This window comes from Hypanus sabinus, chromosome 17, assembly GCF_030144855.1.
Source record: "Hypanus sabinus isolate sHypSab1 chromosome 17, sHypSab1.hap1, whole genome shotgun sequence".
NCBI classification, from domain to species: Eukaryota; Metazoa; Chordata; class Chondrichthyes; order Myliobatiformes; family Dasyatidae; genus Hypanus; species Hypanus sabinus.
In genome coordinates this window covers 62,171,945-62,193,970 of record NC_082722.1, presented here as the reverse complement: position 1 = coordinate 62,193,970, position 22,026 = coordinate 62,171,945, and the positions used below count along the sequence as shown (strand labels likewise).

General features: G+C 41.4%; 1 protein-coding gene across 1 annotated transcript in view; it reads right to left on the bottom strand.

Annotated features, from left to right (window-relative positions):
* LOC132406997 (putative phosphoenolpyruvate synthase) overlaps positions 1 to 22,026 on the bottom strand; it is a 201,257-nt gene that overhangs the window by 9,325 nt on the left and 169,906 nt on the right. The window contains exons 29-34 of the mRNA XM_059993185.1: positions 21,402 to 21,497; positions 20,987 to 21,144; positions 20,471 to 20,606; positions 15,987 to 16,078; positions 6,640 to 6,767; positions 3,070 to 3,249 (exon numbers count right to left, since the gene is read on the bottom strand). Coding sequence (XP_059849168.1) covers positions 3,070 to 3,249; positions 6,640 to 6,767; positions 15,987 to 16,078; positions 20,471 to 20,606; positions 20,987 to 21,144; positions 21,402 to 21,497 — 790 coding nt within the window. The remainder of the gene's footprint in view (positions 1 to 3,069; positions 3,250 to 6,639; positions 6,768 to 15,986; positions 16,079 to 20,470; positions 20,607 to 20,986; positions 21,145 to 21,401; positions 21,498 to 22,026) is intronic.

Sequence of the window (22,026 nt, the reverse complement as noted above, 5' to 3'; positions counted from 1 at the left end):
CTGAGGAAGGTTTTCAAAAGATACAGCAAGATATGGATCATTTGAATATTTGGAGAAATGACATGAAATTTGCCATTTTATATATTCGTATTACAACACCGTGGTATGCTGTATTTGTGGCAGAATATGTGGTAACACTTACAGGCTGCATTCAGTGCATCCTTGGGTCATTTGTTAATGCAAATGATACATTTCACAATCTTTGCTTTGATGTACATGTGATGTTGAATCGCAATGGTAAGGCCTTGAGGAGCACTGATGTACAGAGGGCTCTTTGTGATGAGAGGCACTGATCATGTGGATAGCCAGAGGCTTTTTCCCAGGGCTGAATTGGCTAACATGAGGGGGCATAGTTTTAAAGTGCTTGGAAGTAGGTACAGAGGGATGTCAGAGTTAAGTTTTTTCACACACACACTGGTGCCTGCGATTCAACATCACATGTACATCAAAGCAAAGATTGTGAAATGTATCATTTGCATTAACAAATGACCCAAGGATGCACTGAATACATCTATCCATGGCCTCCTCTATTGTCAAAATGAATCCAAACTCAGGTTGGAGGAACAACACCTTATATACCGGCTGGGTAGCCTCCAACCTGACGGCATGAACATTGACTTCTCTAACTTCCGTTAATGCCCCTCCTCCCCTTCTTACCCCATCCCTGACATATTTAGTTGTTTACCTGTTCTCCATCTCCCTCTGGTGCTCCCCCCACTTTCTTTCTCCTGAGGCCTCCCGTCCCATGATCCTTTCCCTTCTCCAGCTCTGTATCACTGTCGCCAATCACCTTTCCAGCTCTTAGCTTCATCCCACCCCCTCCGGTCTTCTATCATTTCGCATTTCCCCCTCCCCCCACTACTTTCAAATCTCTTACTATCTTTCCTTTCGGTTAGTCCTGACGAAGGGTCTCGGCCCGAAACGTCGACAGCGCTTCTCCCTATAGATGCTGCCTGGCCTGCTGTGTTCCACCAGCATTTTGTGTGTGTTTTTTCCAATTTTTATTGCTGTCTAATCATAGTGAACCTCTTCTGCACTTTCGCCAAAGCCACCATTTCCTTCCTATAATGCAGTGACTTGAACTGGACACAGTAATTTTAATGTGGCCTAACCAGAGTCTTATACAGCTGCAACTGGTATTTGACAGTGGTAGAGGCAGAGACAACAGGGTCTTTTAAGAGACTCCTAGATAAGTACATGGAGCTTAGAAAAATAGAGGGTTATGTAGTAGGGAAATTCTAGGCAGTTTCTAGAGTAGATTTCATGGTTAGCACAACATTGTGGGCTGATGGGGCTGTAATGCACTGTAGATTTCTAGATTCTATGTCTATAGCTCCCTAACAGTGGCAACACAGATAATTGGGTGATAAAGAAGATATACAGCATATACTTCATTGTTCAGAGCATTCAGTAATAAAGCTAGCAGGTCATGCAGCTGTATTATGAGCTGTTCTGGTCACTGCATTACAGGAAGGAATTGGAAAGGGTGCATTAGAGATCTGGATAATATTGGAGAAATGTTTTTTGAGGGCAGGGTAGCTTGGATTGGAGTGTATTTAGATATAAGGAGAGGTTGGATAAAACCGTATTCTTCAGAGTGTTCGAGGTTAAAGCTGGCCTGAGAGAGGTGTATCCATTTATGAGAGGCATAGATAAGATAGAGTCAGGCTCTTTTGCCTAGTGTGGAGGCAAGGGGTGAAAGTTCAAAACAGATTTGCAACACAAGTATTTTTTTTACAATGTGGTAGGTGTTTGGAGCCCAGTACTGGGAGAGGTGGCAGCAACACCTATGTTTAAGATGCACCTACAGTCACACAGATAGACAGGGAATAAAGGGAATGTAGACCATGTGTAGGCCGATGCAATTAGCTTAATGTTGCTCACCGGCTTCACTCTTAAACCATCATCTTATGTCTTCTAACACCAAGCTAAATTGGGATTCAATTTTTCAAATTTCTCTGAATCCCTTGGGCCTTTCTGATTGGACCAGTTCTCTGTTATTCAGACTGAATCTCCTTGCCTTTCTGTGCAGATAAATCCTATCCCTCAGGATTGTTTCTAGTGACTTCTAAACAATGAAGCTAGACTGTCACGTTTGTAAGTATCTACATTATTGTTGCTGCCCTTAATGAGCAAAGTTACTATATCATTTACTCCAGTCAGCTGGCACTATGTTAATTAGAGTCCCTGTGTTCTCGTCCCTTGTATCCCATTAACAGCCTGGGTTACGTCTCATCAGGCCCCAGGAAATTATCCACTGTTAAGCACAACTCCCTAGTCTAACTGGCACAGTGCTATACTTAGAGGTTTCAGTTAAGTGACATTGCGCATTGTTTTTATCATCCTCCTGCAATCCCCAAAAGCCCCACGTGCTCCCCAACAAGAGCAAACATTGCAATCAGTTCCTGTATCCATGCCACCGAGTCTGGAACCATGAGGTTAAAGGGCTTTGGACAATGTGGATCCAAGACATGGACTACATTGAGTACAATCTCGTTACTCAAATAAAATACACATCTGTAAGAACATATTTTAGTACAATGCATTAATCGTCCTGTTGGATCAGGAAAAATTGAACATCTATCTTATTTTGAACAGGCTAACTTACAAGATCACATTACAACCAAATGCTGCTGACTGAAAGACCCCTTTTTTTTTAATTGCTTGACGTATCGTGATTGCCAGTGCTGCATCTCGCCGAGATTATAATTCAGATCTCTGCAATAAAAGGGTTCCTCAAAACACAGTGTATTACATTAGCTCTTTTACATCTTTCCAAATGCTCCACACAGAAAATGCTGAAATGAATAAGCAGTTAATATTTCAGGCCGAGACCCTTCTTCAGGACTGGAAGGGAAGGGTAGCTGCCACAATGAAACTGTGGAGGGAAAGGGAAGAAGGACCAACTAGAAGGTGACAGGTAAAATCATGTAGGTGGGAAAGGTAGAAGGAATCTGGGAAGAGAGGAGAGTTGGAAGGAGAGGAGCACCAGGAGGAGGTGACGAAAAGGGGCAAGAGGCTGGAGTACGGGACAGTCAGTTTAAAAGAGGTATTGTTCGAAGATCTTACCATGTGATAGTAGTCCTCCAATCTCTGTGACCAGTCCTCTGAGCAGTGGAAAGTATGGGCTCCAGCCTATGTCTGTGCTTCTTGTAATTAAGATATCTCCTTGTTGGATGCAGCCAGCTTCCTGTATAGTTCTCACAACATGAGCTGTTCCCTTCACAATCCCCTGGCTCACCGTCATACCTACAACAAAATATAATGTAGATTTTCATATGTATTTGACCTTCCTAATTTTGACAACTATACTAAGATAATATGACGGGAACACGAGGAAATCTGCAGATGCTGGAAATTCAAGCAACACACTCAAAATGCTGGTGGAACACAGCAGGCCAGGCAACATCTATAGGAAGAACTGTCGACGATTTGGGCTGAGACCCTTCATAAGGTCTTGGCCCGAAACGTCGACAGTGCTTCTTCCTATAGATGCTGCCTGGCCTACTGCGTTCCACCAGCATTTTGTGTATGTAATTTGATGGAAATTAGCTCCTTCAGCTGACGAAAAGAAAACAAAGGACCTGCTTCACCTCTGGCTCAGAAATGAATTAGGAATTAAACTCTGATATTAGCCGTTGTTTTGTATGTAACCGGGTGAACGTTGAATCTTATTCATTTTTGTTAAATGTGTACTTAGGCATCCAGCTGGGCTGTGCTAGAATAGTTGTCTGTGCCTTTAAGTGGCGACGGTGATGTCACTACGCATGCATGGGATAGTCAGGAGACCATTTTGTTTTCTGCAGAAGCAGCTGGTGGGGCTTTGGGATCAAGTTCCTCCCAGAGATACTGGGCATGGTGAGGGAAAGTGAGTATTAATTGACGACGTTCATTTGAATTTGTTTATGCTTGTTGGTGAATCGAGAATATTGGTAACTTGACATGTTTTACATGTGGATGATTTTAAATGTTCATGAGTGAAGGCATCGGCGCTGGATAGCGTGGCTTGCAAAGTTCCTTACCGGCCAAGTAGGTCAGTCTTCCTGTAATTTAACTACCAGGCAATATCTTGTAAAATTTATGCCAAAGCATACCTTTTGTCTAACTTTATTATATCATGACTGATTGTGAATGTAACAGCGTAACGTGAATGTTTAGTCTCGAGTTGAAAGTTAAGCACGTAGGTACTAAAAAAGGGTGTAGTCGCTTACATTTTCGCTGCTATGTATGAGGTACAGGGTTGGGGGGATTCTAATGTTGTTTGTCTTGTGTTCCTTCAGAATTGCCACTACCGTATTAGTACCGTATTAGTGCGGTCTACTTTATGTATTTTTATACTGCATACGCAATCCGTCGATACACAAGGGTGTGAATCGGAGGTTAAACTGAGATTCTAACAGCAAGAACTGGTTGTAAGTTCATTCATTTGTTTTAGGACCCTCTTCCGGCACTAAAACAGATAAAGGAATTAAAACCTGAGAAAGTATTTGTTTTCCTGAGTGTGTACTTGTCCCCAGGCTACATGTATAATGGAGAAGTTTCTACAGTTTAACCCTGACAATTAAGAGAACTGAAAAGCTCTCTTTCATTTGCTTCATAAGGAATGATCTAAATTATGTTGACACATCATCATCATTATGTGCGGTGTCATATGATGTGGGCGATCTTAGTCTGGTAACTAATTCTGCAGACGTGCCTTATTCCTGACAGTGTCTTTACAAGAGGGTGCCCCAGCCATTATCAATACTCTTTGGAAATAGTCTGCTTGGTGTCAGTGGTCACATAACCCGGACTTATTATATGCACCAGCTGCTCCTATGACCATCCACCTCATCTTCCCATGGCTTCACGTGACTCTGACCTGTGGGGGGGGGGGGGGGGGGGGGGAAGGGATTTAAGCAGATGCTACACCTTGCCCAAGGGTGATCAGCAAGTTAGTGGAGGGAAGAAGCGGCCTAATCACCTTTGGTAGAGACGCATCTCCACCCCATACCCAATGTAGACACTAGAGATTAAAAAACTGGAGCAGAAACTAAATCCTGGAGTTATCCATGGAAGTAATAGTCAGTGTCTTGTGTCAGTACCCTTCACAGGGACAGTGTACAGCATGCTCCTCATCGCTGTTTCTGCGTTTGAGTACAAAAGTCTGGAAGTAATGTTGCAGCTGTATAAGACTCTGGTTAGGCCACATTAAAATTACTGTGTCCAGTTCAAGTCACTGCATTATAGGAAGGAAATGGTGGCTTTGGCGAAAGTGCAGAAGAGGTTCACTATGATTAGAGAGCAATAAAAATTGGAAAAAACACACACAAAATGCTGGTGGAACACAGCAGGCCAGGCAGCATCTATAGGGAGAAGCGCTGTCGACATTTCGGGCCGAGACCCTTCGTCAGGACTAACCGAAAGGAAAGATAGTAAGAGATTTGAAAGTAGTGGGGGGAGGGGGAAATGCGAAATGATAGAAGACCGGAGGGGGTGGGGTGAAGCTAAGAGCTGGAAAGGTGATTGGCGACAGTGATACAGAGCTGGAGAAGGGAAAGGATCATGGGACGGGAGGCCTCAGGAGAAAGAAAGTCGGGGGAGCACCAGAGGGAGATGGAGAACAGGTAAACAACTAAATATGTCAGGGATGGGGTAAGAAGGGGAGGAGGGGCATTAACGGAAGTTAGAGAAGTCAATGTTCATGCCGTCAGGTTGGAGGCTACCCAGCCGGTATATAAGGTGTTGTTCCTCCAACCTGAGTTTGGATTCATTTTGACAATAGAGGAGGCCATGGATAGATGTATCAGAATGGGAATGGGACATGGAATTAAAATGTGTGGCCACTGGGAGATCCTGCTTTTTCTTGTGGACCGAGCATAGGTGTTCAGCGAAACGGTCTCCCAGTCTGCGTCAGATCTCACCAATATATAAAGGGCCACACCGGGAGCACCGGATGCAGTATACCACACCAGCCGACTCACAGGTGAAGTGTCGCCTCACCTGGAAGGACTGTCTGGGGCCCTGAATGGTGGTGAGGGAGGAAGTGTAAGGGCAGGAGTAGCACTTGTTCCGTTTACAAGGATAAGTGCCAGGAGGGAGAACGGTGGGAAGGGCTTGGGGGGGGGGGGGGAAACGAGTGGACAAGGGAGTCGCGTAGGGAGTGATCCCTGTGAAAAGCAGAAAGGGGGGGGGAGGGAAAATTGTGCTTGGTAGTGGGATCCTGTTGGAGGTGGCAGAAGTTATGGAGAAATTGGAGAAATCTGTTTTCCCTGGCATGTTGGAGGCTGAGGGGGTGACCTGATTTTTTTTTTAAGTGTAAAATTATTAGAGGCACAGTCAGAGGAGATGATCTTTTTATCCCCAGCGTGGAAATGTGGAATACTCAATGGCACGGCTTTGAGGTGTGGGGCAAGTTTGAAGGGGATCTTATGAAATAAATTTATCTTTTACATTAGAAGTGTTAAGTGCCTGAAACTTTCTGCTGGGCAGTGGTAGCAACAATTAAGAGGCATTTAGACAAACAAATGAATGGACAGGGGATAGAGGGATATCTGTCACGTGCACTCAGATCGTTTTTAAAATCTGTATCATGATCAGCAGAGACATTGTGAGCCCAAGGGCCAGTTCCTGTGCCATACTGTCCATGTTCGATGTTACCTTTCAATGTGATCTTTGTTCCATTCTTCTCACTTAGACATTGATCCATTGGCTGTGGTTTACCAATATTAATTTCTGTAAACTGCAGATCCATTTGTCTCCCCAGTAATTTTCTCCGACACTGGGCTCTATATTAATGAGATAACACCTGTGTTAGATTACCATAAAAATGGAAATTACAAAATTAGTGTTCAGCCAAAAATAAAATGATCAGATACTAAATTTGCGGGACAGAGCGGCGCACAATTGCGACTAGTAGAGCAGCAGACTTCTTGCTCCAATGACCTGGGTTCAATCCTGAGCTCCGATGCCCTTTCTGCTGAGTGTGGACATTCTCCCTGCCACCACACTGGTTTCCTCCCACTTCTTAAATAAATGCAAGTTGGTAGGTTAATTGGTCTGTTCTAAATCAGGGGTTGCCAACCTGGAGTCCATGAATCCCTTACTTAATCGTATGGCCCATGGCATAAAAAAAGTTGCAAACCCTGCCCGAGAATAAAATTGGCAGGGGCATTGTTTAAACTACTTTGGTAGAGGGATGTGAACCAGAGGATGGGGCAGTTGGAATACAACGAGATGCAGCGTGCAGTGTGACAGGGCAAGCAGATGACAGGGCAAAATTGCAGTCAGCAGGGTAAATTGCAGTGTAACATGAGAACAAAATTAAAAAGGGTGACAAATATTGGACTGAAGATGCTATATTTGTATGCATGCAGTATACAGAATAAGGTAGATAAATTTGTAGCACAGCTACAGATTGGTACGTATAATGCTGTGGGTATCGCTGAAAGAATATCATAGTTAGGAGCTTAACATCAAAGGATACACATTGTATCAAAAGGACAGTCAGGTAGGTGGGGAGGGGGGGTGCTCTATCGATTTTAAAAAATGAAATCAAATCCTTAGAGGTGACGTAGTATTGGAAAATGTAGAATTATTTTGAGTAGAGGTAAAAAATTGCAAGAGTGAAATGGCCCTTTTGGGAATTATATACAGGCCTTAAAACAGTAGCTAGGATGTGGGGTATAAATTACAATGAGGGACAGAAAACACATGTCAAAAGGGCAATGTTACAATTGCCATGGGGGATTTAAATATGCAGGTAGATTGGGAAAATCATGTTGACACTGGCTCCTAAGAGAATTTGTACAATGCCTATAAGATGCCTTTTTTAGAACAACTTGTGGTTGACCCCTCCACAGGAAAGTCTGTTCTGAACTGGGTGTAATACAATGAACCAGATTTGATTAAAGACCTTAAGGTAAACGAAACCTTAGGAGGGCAGTTAATTGATGGAATTCACCCGAGAGCTTGAGAGGGAGAAGATAAAGTCAGATGCATCAGTATTACAGTGAAGTAAAGGGAATTATGGAGACACAGGAGAGAAGCTGGCCAAAGTTGATTGAAAGGGTACATGAGCAAAGGTGATGGCAGAACAACAACAGCTAGAAATTCTGGGAGGTGCAGGTTAGATGCATCCCAAAAAGGTATTCCGAAGGCAGGATGATGATGCAACCGCAGCTGACAAGGAAAGTCAAAAACAACATAAAAGCAAAAGAGAGGGAATAAAATAAAGCAACAATTAGTGGGAAGTTAGAGGATAGGAAAACTTTTATAAATCAACAGAAGGCAATGAAAAAACCATAAGTAAAAAAAAAAGAAATGTGAAGGTAAGCGAGTCAATAATTTCAAAGAGGGCATGAAGTGTTTTCAGATATATAAAGAGTAAAAGAGAGGTGTTACGTACCCGTGACACGTGACAGTGGTGTACTTGTCACGTGACAGGTGTTGAAGCTATACTGGACTTGAGGTAATGGTGATGGTGGAGTGACGTCATTTTCCCACCAGTAGGGGTCATGTGACAGGTTTTTTTTTACAGGGTATAAAAGGAGGACCTCTCCCTGTGAAGAAGGGCAGTCCGTGGCTGGATTTGCCATGTTGACTTCATGCCACTGCGTGATTTAATGTTATGACGCAGTGTAGTTGAAATATGAAGTTTTATCTAATGCCTAAAGTTTAAAAGGTCATTGCCAGCAGTTTCTTTACAATACTGCTAGTTGAGAATCAGTGGAGAGTGAAGATCGGTTTGGGAGTTAAAAGATCGAGGAAAATCGATTTCAATGGTGAAACGGGTTCGACCTTGTTTGATCCTCATTCGGATGGAATTCGTTGACTGTACTCATGTTAATCCCTGTGAATAGCAGAAAGGATTGGGAACAGTCTTGTAAAGGAAAGGTCAGTGCCTTTAAGCCATTTCACTCTTCATCATCTTAAATTCTTCGTGGGAAAGTAGTTCGATTGGGAATCGCAACAACATGACGTGAAAGAGAATTTAAATTGTCTTAAAAAGTCTCTCCCTTAATTGGACTGTAAGCATTTTGAACTTTTCCAATACTACTTTGAAGAACTGCTTTTGCAACATCACTTTAAGAACTGTTTAAGCTTCCTTGCTTTAAGAACTGTTTAAGCTGCCACACAGCAGCTGATTTCCGGTTACGTGAGTGGTTTGTTTACTTTTGGGGGTTTGTTTTTCAGTGTTTAATAAATGTGTTATTTGTTATAAAAACCCCTGCCTCACTCATATATTTATTGTTGTTTGAATCCATAACAGAGGCTAGAGTAGATATCAGCCCACAGGTGAGATAGAAATGGAGGACGAGGAAATGGCCCTAAACTAAAGTAGTATTTTGGATCTGTCTTCACTGTGGAACAAACTAGCAGTATGGCGGAAGTTCAAAAGTTCACATGTATCAGCATTGCCAAGGAATACAGTAGAGGGAATTACAAGGGGATGAGAGGAGTTTGCCCAAGTGGATTGGAGGAGGGTTCTGGCAGGATGACAGCAGAGCAGATGCCTGAAGTTTCTAGGAATAGTTCACAATGTGCAGGATAGAGATGTCCCACAGAGGAAGAAGTTCTCAACTGGCAGAGACAGGCAACCGTGGCTGACGAAAGAAGTTAAGTGCATAAAAGCCAAGGAAAGGGCATGTAAGGTAGTAAACATGAATGGGAAGTTGGATGATTGGAAAGCTTTCGAAATCCAACAAAAGGCAACTTAAAAAAGCTACAAGAAGAGAAAAGATGAAATATGAAGGGAGACTAGCCAATAATATAAAGCAGGATACCAGAAGTATTTTTCAGTTATATAAAGTGTAAAAGGAAGGTGAGAGTTGATATTGGACCACTGGAAAATGATGCTGGTGAGGTAGTAATGGGGGACAAAGAAATGACAGATGAACTTAATGAACAGGAGGCATTTGATAAGGTGCCAGACATGAAGCTGGTTTATAAGATAAAATCGGTGTTACAGGAAAGGTACTGCCTTTGATAGTGGAATGGCTTACAGGCGGGAAGGAGCAAGTGGGAATAAAAGGGGCATTTTCTGATTGGCTGCTGGTGTTCCTCATTGGTCAGTATTGGGACTGGTACCTTTCACATTGTTTGTCAGTAATTTGGATAATAGAATGGATGGCTTTGTGGCAAAGCTTGCAGATGATACGAAGGTTAGGTAGTGCTGAGGAAGCAATGTGATTGCAACAGGACTTGGACAAATTGGAAAACGGGCAAAAAAGTGACTGATGGAATACACTGTTGGAAAATGTATGATAGTGCATTTTGGTAAAAGGAACAACAGTGCAGACTATTATCTAAATGGGGAGAAGTTTCAAACATCAGAGGTGCAGAGGAACTTGGGAGTCCTCATGTAAGACTCCCTGGAGGTCAATTTATAGGTTGAGTCTATGGTAAAGAAAGCAAATGCAATGTTGGCATTTATTTCAAGAGGAATGAAGAGCTGCAGAGCTCTCACAGCTAGTTGCTTGGTAAGTAGTCCTGCTTCCTTTTACACTTATAACTTTAAAAGTATTGTTAAATAGTGTGATAATTAGCTGTATTGGGGCAAAGGGTTCTTGCATAACTAATACTAGTACATTAAATTAACTATATAGCATGGAGCAGGTGATGTGTTACTGCTGCGAGATGTGGGAACCGGTAGAGCACATTGAGGACACGGCGACTACATTTGCAGCAAGTGTTTGTTGCTCAAGGAACTCCAGCTTCATATTGATGAGCTGCAGTCCGAGCTTCAGACACTGCGACACATCAGGGAGGGGGAAAGTTACCTGGACTCTGTGTACCAGGAGACAGCCACACCTAATAGATCAACTAATGTAGATTGCAGTCAAGCACAGGATGGTGTGGCTATGAGTGAGGAAAGTAGGGGAATCCAGGAGGTAGGGCTGGAGGAGATGCAGGCCTTGCTCTTGTCCAACAGATTTGAGGCTCTAACTCCCTGTGAGGGCAGGAGCGGGGACTGTGGGGAGGATGAGAAACCTGCCCATAGCACCATGGAGTGGGGGGGCCATTTCAGAGGGAGGAGTCGATAGAAATGTTGTAGTAATAGGGGACAGTATCGTCAGGGGGATAGATAGGATTCTCTGCAACCGAGAGCGAGAATCCCAAAGGCTATGTTGCCTGCCTGGTGCCAGGGTTAAGGACATCTCTTCTGGGCTGGAGAGAAACTTGCAGTGGGAGGGTGAGGATCCAGTTGTCTTAGTACACGTCGGTACTAATGACATAGATAGGACAAGGAAGAAGGTTCTGTTACAGGAATATGAGCAGCTAGGGGTCAAATTAAAAAACAGAACCTCAAGGGTAATAATCTCTGGATTATTACCTGAGCCACAAGCAAATTTGGCTAGGTTAAATAAAATTAGGGAGTTAAACGCGTGGCTCAAAGACTGGTGTGGGAGAAGTGGGTTTTGCTTCTTGGGACACTGACACCAGTACTGGGGCAAGAGAGAACTGTGCCGGAGGGACGGGCTTCACATGAACTGGGCTGGGGTTAGTGTCCTGGCGAATCATATAACTAGGGCTGCAGAGAGGTCTTTAAACTAACTAGTGGGGGGAGGATTCTAGAGAGCAACTAATTAAAAAGACAATGGAGGAGGTAATGGATGTAGGTAAAAGTGGAGGAATAAAAAGACAGAGTGTGTCAGGAGGGGAAAGAATGTACGGAGATAAGCGTAAAGTTGTACAAAAGGAAAAGGTAGGAAATAAGTGTCAAACATATTTGAAAGTCCTTTATTTAAATGCACGTAGTATTAGGAATAAAATTGATGAGTTGACGGTACAAATAATTACGTATGGTTATGATATTGCGGCAATTACGGAAACATGGCTGCAGGGTGACCAGGACTGGGAATTAAACACACAAGGGTATTCGACAATTAGGAGAGATAGGCAAGAAGAAAAAGGAGGTGGGGTGGCTATGTTAATAAAGCAAGAAATCACTGCAATAAAGCGAAATGATATTGGCTCAAAGGATCAGGATAACGAAATAATTTGAGTAGAAATAAGAAATAGTAAAGGGAAAAAAGCAGTGGTGGGAGTAGTCTAAAGGCCTCCAAACAGCTGTAACTCAGTTGGTCGGAGCATAAATCAGGAAATAGTTGGGGCTTGTAAAAAGGGAACAGCTATAATTATGGGGGATTTTAACTTTCATATTGACTGGACTAATCAAGTCGGACACCGCAGCCTTGAAGAAGAGTTTATTGAGTGTATTCAGGATGGGTTCCTTGAACAATACGTATACTGAGCCGATAAGGGAGCAAGCAGTCTTAGATCTGGTCCTGTGTAATGAGACAGGACTAATAAAAAATGTCCTAGTAAAGGATCCCCTTGGACTGAGTGACCATAACATGGTTGAATTCCATATTCAATTAGAGGATGAGAGGGTTGGATCTCAAACAAGCGTACTGAGCTTAAATAAAGGAGACTATGATGGTATGAGAGCAGAATTGCTTAAGATGGATTGGGAAAATAGATTAAAGGGTAGATCGGTACTTGATCAGTGGTGTATATTTAAGGAGTTATTTTACAACTATCAAGAAAAATATATTCCACTGAAGAAAAAAGGGTGTAAAAGAAAAAATAGTTATCTGTGGCTAAGTAAAGAAATAAAGCCAAGTATACGACTAAAAAGAAAGTTATATAAAATAACTAAATCTGGTGGGAAGATCGAGAAGCTTTTAAAGATCAGCAGCAAATAACAAAAAGATTGATTAAGAAGGGGAAGATAGATTATGAAAGTAAATTGGCGAAAAACATAAAAGCAGATAGTAAGAGTTTTTATAGTTACATAAAAAGAAAAAGGGTGGCTAAAGTAAATGTTGGTCCCCTAGAAGACGAGACCGGGAAATTAATGGTAGGGGACATGGAGATGGCAGAAACGCTGAACAAATATTTTGTATCAGTTTTTACAGTAGAGGACACTCAAAGTATCCCAACACTGGATAAACAGGGGGCTCTAGGGGAGAGAAGCTAACTACGATTCAAATCACCAAGGAAATGGTACTTGATAAATTAATGGGACTGAAGGTGGATAAATCCCCTGGACCGGATGGCTTGCATCCTAGGGTCTTAAGGGAAGTGGCGGTCGGGATTGTGGATGCATCAGTGATAATTTTTCAAAACTCGCTGGACTCAGCAATGGTCCCAGCAGATTGGAAAAATGCTAATGTTACTCCTTTATTTAAAAAGGGCAATAGACAGAAGGCTGGGAATTATAGGCCAGTTAGCCTAACATCTGTGGTTGGCAAAATGTTGGAATCGATAATTAAGGAAACAGTAACAGGGTATTTGGATAAACATGGCTTAATAGGACAAAGTCAGCATGGCTTTACAAAAGGGAAGTCATGTTTGACAAATTTGTTGGAGTTCTTTGAGGTCATAACATATAGGGTAGTTAAAGGGGAACCAGTGGATGTGGTGTATTTGGACTTCCAAAAGGCATTTGACAAGGTGCCACAACAAAGATTATTACTTAAAGTAAAAAATCATGGGATTGGGGATAATATTCTGGCATGGGTGGAGGATTGGCTTTCTAACAGAAAGCAGAGAGTTGGAATAAATGGTTTATTCTCAGACTGGCAGTTGGTGACTAGTGGTGTTCCGCAGGGGTCAGTGTTGGGACCCCAACTCTTTACGATCTATATTAATGATTTGGAGAAAGGGACTAAGTGCAACGTATCAAAGTTTGCTGATGACACAAAGATGGGAGGGAGTGCAATGAGTGCGGAGGACATTGAAACCCTGCAGGGGGACATAGATAGGCTGAGTGATTGGGCAGACATTTGGCAGATGAAATATAATACTGACAAGTGTGAGGTCTTGCACTTTGGCAGGAAAAATAATAGAGCAAGTTATTATCTAAATGGAGAGAAACTGGAAAGTGCTTCTGTGCAAAGGGATCTGGGGGTCCTGGTGCAGGAAACACAAAACGTTAGTATGCAAGTGCAGCAGATGGTCAAGAAGGCCAATGGAATGCTGGCTTTTATTGCTAGGGGGATGGAGTATAAGAACAGGGAGGTCTTACTGCAGTTGTACCGGGTATTGGTGAGACCACACCTGGAGTACTGCGTGCAGTTCTGGTGTCCATATTTAAGAAAGGACATACTGGCTCTCGAGGCATTGCAGAGAAGGTTCACTAGGTTAATTCCGGGGATGGGTGGGTTGATGTATGATGAGAGGTTGAGTAGATTGGGACTCTACTCATTAGAGTTCCAAAGAATGAGAGGCGATCTTATTGAAACACATAAGATTGTGAAGGGGCTTGATCGGGTGGATGCGGGGAGAATGTTCCCAATGATGGGTGAAACTAGAATTAGGGGGCATAATCTTAAAATAAGGGGATGCTGTTCCAGGACTGAGATGAGGAGAAATTTCTTCACTCAGAGGGTAGTCACTCCTGGATAAAAATGGCATTGGGGATACGGCGAGCGAGCAGGTAAGTGGACATGAGGCTAGGTTTAGATCAGCCATGTGATCTCCTGGGCCAGTTTTCGATAGTCAGAGAGGAATTTTCCAGATTTTTTCTCCTCAATTGGCAAATCGTTTTTTTTTTCCCCGGGTGATCGCATGGGTTTGGGCGGGATGAATAATAAAATAAAATGGGCAGCATGGTACCCTGTTGGTTGGCACTGTTGCCTTGTGGGATTCGGTGATAACTAGAGTTAAGATTGGATCAGCCATGATCCTGTTGAATGGCCGAGCAGGCTTGAGGGGCCGATTGGCCTACTCCTGCTCCTATCTCTTATGTGCTTATGAATAGAATATAAAAGCAAGGAGATAATACTCAGCCATTATAAGACATTAGTCAGGCTGCACTTGGTGTATTGTCAACAGTTTTGGGCTCCATATCTCAGAAAGGATGTGTTATTGGAGAGAGTCCAGAGGAGGTTCATGAGGGTGATTCCAGGAGTGAAGGGGTTAATATAGGAAAAACGTTTGGCTGCTTTGGGCCTGTATTCATTTGAATGCAGGGGTATTGTATTGAAACCTACCGAATGTTGAAAGGACTAGATAGGGTCGATGTAGAGAGGATGTTTCCTGTGGTATCCAGAACTAGAGAGTTTAGCCTCAAAACTGGGGAACAACCTTTCAGAACAGAAGTAAGGAGGAATTTTTTTAGCCAGAGAGTAGTAAATCTGTGGAATGCTCTGCCACAGATGGTGGTGCAGGCCAAGTCCATCATTTCCTGATCAGACAGGAAATGGTGAGAGTTGTATGGGGTTGAGTGGGATCTGGAATCGGCCATGATGGAATGCTGGAGTAGACTCGATGGGCTGAATGGTGTAATTCTGCTCTTATGTCTTATGGTCTATGTTCTAAGTGTTGTGGGACAGAAGCAAATACAATAGCTATCACTAGGAGAAAAGATGTTTGTCAAGCTGAAAGGTCTGATGGTGGATAAATCACTTGGACCAGATGGACTATACACCAGGGGTTCTAAAAGAGGTAGCTGGAGAAATTGTGAAGGCATTGGCAATGATCTTTCAAGAATCGTTAAATTCTGGCCTGCTGCTGGAGGCCTGGAAAATTGCAAATTTCACTGCATACTTCAAGAGTGGCTGAGGCAGATGGAAGGAAATAATAGGCCAGTTAGCCTGTGGTTAAGATGATTATTATTACTAAAGATGAAGTTTTGGAGTACATGGAGACACACAATGAAATGGGCCAAAGGCAGCATGGTTTCCCTGAAAGGTTTCTTAGAGAAAGCAGGACAATGGGTTTGAGAGGGCAAATCAATCAGCCATGTTGAAGTTGCAGAGCAGACATAATGGGCTGAATGGCCTAATTCTGCTTCAATCTCTTATGCTTTTATGTTCGCATGTATGTGGGGGGGGGAGGGGGAGGAGTGCTGTGTGTTGTTGATGGGTGTGTGATTAGTGTACATGGATGGGTGCTTGATCATCGCCATGGACTCCAGTGAGCGGAAGGGTCTAAGTCTGTGTTGTGTGACTAATGTTTTTACTGACTTGTAAATGAGATAATTCAATCTTTCCTACCTGGTTAACATTGACGTTGACCTCTGCTTAAGTATCTGTCCAATTTCTGAATGTGTTAGGAAGAACAGCAGGTCCTCATCTGGTAAATGACCCTGAAAATTCAAGGAAATATTTAATAACAATCACTCATACCGTTAATTCTATCCACACTAAACTGTTGCCACAATCTACAGACACATTTTTAATTACTTCCAATATTTTTTGCTTATTTATTTATTGTTTATTTTTTATCTTTTTGTATTTGCATGGTTTGTTGTTTTTTTGCACATTGACTTGTGGGTAGATTTTCATTGCTTCTGTTTCATTTATATTGACTGTGAATGCTGCAAGAAAATTAATCTCAGGGTAGTATATAGCAACATATATTGATGATAAATTTGCTTTGAACTGTACACATATGACTGCCTCAGAAAAGCAGCTTATATAATCAAGGCCCCAAACCTCTTCTCCTCCTTACATCGAGTCAAAGATATTAAAGTGTAAAAATATGTACCACCAAGGGCAGTTTCTTTCCTGCTGTCGTAGGGCTCCTGAACCGTGATCTCTGAACCTCACAATGTTCCTCATGAGCATTCTGTTATGCTTTTCCTTTGCATTATTTCAATGTAATTGTTTTGAAATAATTGAAGCTTTTTCAGTGCATCTCATTTCATGAGGTAATAATAATAATTATCCAATTCAAATTCAAGATTATGACTGCTGAGAGAAGTGGAGTTCTCAAAGATAAAAGGCTGTGGATTCCTGTTCGAAGGAATATGGAGCAAAGGTTCATAAATTAGGTTGAATTCTGATAAGGCATGATTTCATTGAATGGTGGAGAAGGTGGAGGAGACTTCAGAGAACGATGTGCTAAGGAGATCAAGTTTAATCCTTCAATTTAACCACTTTCTTCTGGCAAGAATAATAAGTGGACTGGCAGCTTCAATGCATGTTGTAACATCACAATGTTAGTTTACAAATTTAAAAAGGTGCATATTCAGACGTCTAAAATACATTTCAATTGAGTACAGCAGACTTCGCTGAGTTCTGTAGGAGAACTAACCTAAAATACTTACAAAATTATGAGACATTCATTCTTGTAATGTTACATGTGCAGTACCAATTATAATAATCTATAACGTGCAATATCGACTATGATAATTGGTTTCCACATGGCTGGGTTATATTAAAATTTGCAGTGCAGAAGTTGATAGTTTCTTGATTATTAAGGATGCAAAGAAGACGGGAGAATGAGGTTGAGAGGGATAATAAATTAGCCATGTCGGAATGGTGGAGTAGCTTTGATGGGCCAAATGGCCTAATTCTGTTCCTATCTCTAATAATTCACTACTAGAGCTTGTAGCTAGGGATTGGAATAGCTATGCTCATCTTCCCTGGAGTGAAAGGCACATATAAAATTGTGAGAGGCATAGATATGGTAGATGATTAAAATCCCTTCTTTCCCCATGGTGGGAGTATCAAAAAGAAGACTGTTTTAAAAGGAACTTGGTTGGGAATTCTTTTTGTTGACATAGAGAGTGGCTGATATCTGATGCTTGCTGCCAGGTGATGTGGTGCAATCACAGCATTTAAAATGCATTTAGAGAGGCACTTTAATTGGCAAGGCCTAGGAAGATGTGGCCCTAATGTGGATAGGCTAAAAGACTGGCATGGTTTTTGGTGGGCTGAAAGGCTCATTATGTGTTTGAACATTCTCTATGCTAATCATTTTGGAATGATCATAGACAACTTATCTGCTCTCCAATTCTACCAAGAAATGGGAAGTTTTCGGTCACCTTTCAGTTGCCTCCTGCAGAGAAATTTGAATGCTCTAGTTTTGCAGAACCAGAACGGCAAGAATGTTCCACCTGGCTCATCATCAATTTTTCATCACTTTACTGAACCACCTACCCACATAAATCTTTTTCAACCACTTATATACAACCTCCAAATTCAGACCTGCAAATGAGTAACAAGAATTAACGCACTTCAGGGACAATGCGTTATTTGTAAGTGCTGCTACAATTCATCATCTGTTACACAATGGGAAAAGTTTGCATGGGTCTCAGACAGGTGACACCAGCCTTTTAGCACTGGCCTACCGGGGTGGCGAGGTGTGGGGGAGCACATACTCAATGTATTTGAAATACAATCCAATTTTTATTTCAACAGAAGATATTTATTTCACTATTAATTTGCATTCTATTCTTTTCTACTATTTCTGAATTATAGCAAGTAATTAGACTTCAGAATATCTGTTATGGTTTATAAAACACTTGGTTGTGTCCAGACGTAATGAAAAACATTTATTCTCGCTTTTTCTCCTTATCTTCCAGAGATGGAAGAGATGAAATTGTACATTAGCTTCTAAATGATAGGATGCTCTGGAAGGTTAGATTGCATGGGATCAAGGGAGAGCTAATTAAATAGATACACAATTGGATTTGTGGCGGAAAACAGGATGATTTTAGAAGGTTGTTTCTTGGACGATGTCTCAGGACTTGGTGCTGAAGTCATTGCTGTTTGTCATCTAGATCAATGATTTGGACAAGAATGTACAAGGTATGGCTAGTAAGTTTGCAGATGACACCAACATTTCTGGTATAGCGGATAACGAAGAACATTATCAGAAGTTACATGGGGGGGTGGTGGGGGCTTCTTGGTCAGCTGAGTCAAAGGACCAAAGACGGCAGGTGGAGTTTAATACAAAGTGTCGCATTTGAAAAGTCAAATCAAATTAGGACTTTCACAGTGAATGGTAGAGCCCTTAGGAGTGTTACAGAACAGAGAGGCCTTAGAATACAAGTAGAGTCATGGGTTGATAGGGTAGTGAAGATGACTTTTGAAGCTGGCCTTCATAAGCCAGAGCATGAGCATAAAAGTAGGGAGCTCATGATGTGGTTGTGTAGGATGCTAATGGGTCTGCACTTGGAGTGTTGCATTCAGTCTTGGTTGCTCGGTAAAAAGTAGAAATGCAAAATATTATTAAACTGGTAAAAATGTAGAATATATTTCCAAGGATGTTGCCACAACTTAAGTTACTGATTTATAAGGAGATGTTGGAAGAGCTAGGACTTTACTCCTTAAAGTGTAGGAGACAGAAAAGTGATCTTATAGAGGTGTATAACATTTTAATGGCCATAGTTAGGGTGAATGTCTTTTTCCCAGAGTTTTCATATCAAGAAGTAGAGAGTATTAGTTTAAAATGAGAAGAGAAAAATATAAAAGGAACTTGAGAGTTTTTTGTTTATGCCCAATGGGTGGTGTCAATACTGTATCACTGCATATAGAGTAGTGGAGGCACGTACAATAACAACTTCTAAAAGACAGCTAGACAGGCACATGGATTGAAAAGGTTTAGAATGGGGCCAAATAGTGCCAGATGGGGATAGCTTGGATGGGGCATCTTAGTCAACATGGTCCAGTTGGTGCAAAGGGCCTGATTCAATGCTGCTTAACTCTGTATGCATGGACAAATCTTGTTAATTCATCATCTAATCTTTGTTGTCAGGATCTTTCACTTATGTTGACTACAATAGTACAGCTGAGACAAATGTGTAAAATTTAGGAACCTTAGGACCATTGATGTATAGTGGGATCTCCTGGTGCAAATCCATAGCTCACTGTAAGTGGCAACATAATGGTTCAGATTGTGAAGAAGACCTATGGCATACTTGCCTTTAAGCATTGGGTGTAATGGCTGCAAAGTGATGTTCCAGTTATATTAAACTTTGGTTAAGCCACGTGTGTGCATTTTTGGTCACTTCACTATAGAAAGAATATGGCGGCTATTGGAAAGGGTATGGAAGAGATTCACCAGGGTATTAGATTGGAGAGTATTAGTTATAAGAAGAGGTTGGACAATCTTGGAGTCTTTCTCTGAAGCATCCAAGTCTGAGAGGTACCTTGATAGAAATACATAAAATTATGAAAAGCATAGATAGGGTAAATAGTCTCTTTACCCAGGGTTGAAATACTATTCGACTTAAGGTGAGAGGATTACAGTTTAAAGGAGAGTTCCAAAGTAAGTTTTATTTTGCAAAGAGTAAAATGTGCCTTCAACCAGATAAGGTGGTAGAAGCAGATACACCAGCCACATTTAAAAGGTATTTGGACAGACAGATGAACATGCAGGGAATGGAGAGAGATATCCAAGTGCAGGCAGATTGGATTATTTTAGATTGGAGTCATGTTTGGTGCCGATATGATGGACTGAAGGACCAGTTCCTATGATGTGCTAGTCTATGTTCTATTGCATTGAATCTTTTACCATCACTGAGAGAATGGTTGTGGTTTTAATTTATCAGGTAGTGTTTGAAATGTTAAATCTGTGGATCTGGGTCATGGAAGTTAATCATTCAATCACATCTTGGGAGCTGGCACAGGATTTAATGGACACAACCCTAGAATTGTGTTGTTATACATTACTCTCAACCTGCACAGATATAAAATAAAAGTCCCTTTTGGAGAACATGCAATGAGTATAAGTGAGTAAGAATCCTCACCTCCTGTACCATAAGTCTGGCCAGCTTCCAATAGGCAACCTTAAAGACATCATGCATTCTGATTGCTACAGCCTTTAGTAATTCTCTGTCAGCAACAGCTTTCCTCGCCTTTGGCAACAACAAGCGCAGGACAATTCTGTAATAACAACAATAACGTGAATCTATAGATCTTAATCATGGGAAATACTATGTGGTGCATCACTGGAGCATTAGCATGTCACATAGTGAGATGACTTGGTCAAAATGATAACCTAGAAGGTATACAATAAACAATTTTCTTTAATTGCTGGTAATCAACTAGTAATTCTCCACTTCACTCCAAAACCCAAGGTATATCCCTTTCTTATTTTACTTTTATTATGTCTTTATTTTCCCATAACTGCCCACAAAAAATGAATCTCAAGGCTATGGTGACATATTCATACTTTGATAATAAAGTCTACTTTGACCTTTGAACAGTAATTCAAGACCAATATGAGTATGTATCAGTAAGGTATCCAAAGTATTTTCACGTACTTTCTAATCCAAGTAATGTTGGACTTTAGGGAATCAATAGCTTCCTCCGGAGACAACACTATTTTTTTGACAACACTGCTGGTGCCCTGTAACTTTGCCCGGATTGCTGGCAGCAGCTTTGCTGGATCATTTCTCCATGACTTTTCATGCAACTCAGCCTGCAATAATAAAGGATTTGCTCAATGGTCACAATCTGCTGTTAATCAAGGACCATTCTGAACAATTCACCAACCCATGAGCACCATCTCATCATCCGTCTTTTGCACCATTTACTTTTTGTAACTTACAGTAATCTGTATGTCTTGTACTATACTGCTACTACAGAACAAATTTCACAACACATGTCAGTGATAACACATCTGATTCTGATCCACTGCAGTTGAACACACTGTTTGAATTGTAACAAGACACTTACCTCTCTGAGGCAGCGGAAACCATGTTTTTGTAAGAAATTCTGAAACATCTGACCAGCCTCACCACTTTCCTGAGACAGCAGCCAAGATATTGCAGTCTGGTTAAAGAAAGTTTGCAAAAATTTGTTCCAGTTTCTTTTCTGCAACATACTTAAAGCTTCATCAAACTATTCTCATATCTACATGCTTTTGAGGAAGAGGCCACTGGACCTATTGAATCTATGGCCGAATAGATTACAAGGAAGTAAATGGGGGAATTCCAGTTAATCCCATTCCTCAGTTTAGATGCTTGTAATCAATTCTCTCTAGCATTTTAAATTCTTATATATATTTGCATGTTGTTATGTACATGCATTGGCATGTTAGAATATAGGTTTTCTGATCTGGTTTCTGATATGCTAGTTGAACATTTCATTTGAGGTGAGATTGAGAGGACGACAAGAAAGCAAACAATTAAATTTCTATGAAGGCTCTTTGTAGAAGGCAGAATAAGATGGCACTGTTACAATTTAGTATATTCAGCACTGGTATCAATTTTACACTTGTAAAACAAAATGATTTCTATATCCTTTATGCCTGATTGAAAAGAGATGTGGTTTCATAAATTCTATCATTTTGCCTTGTTCA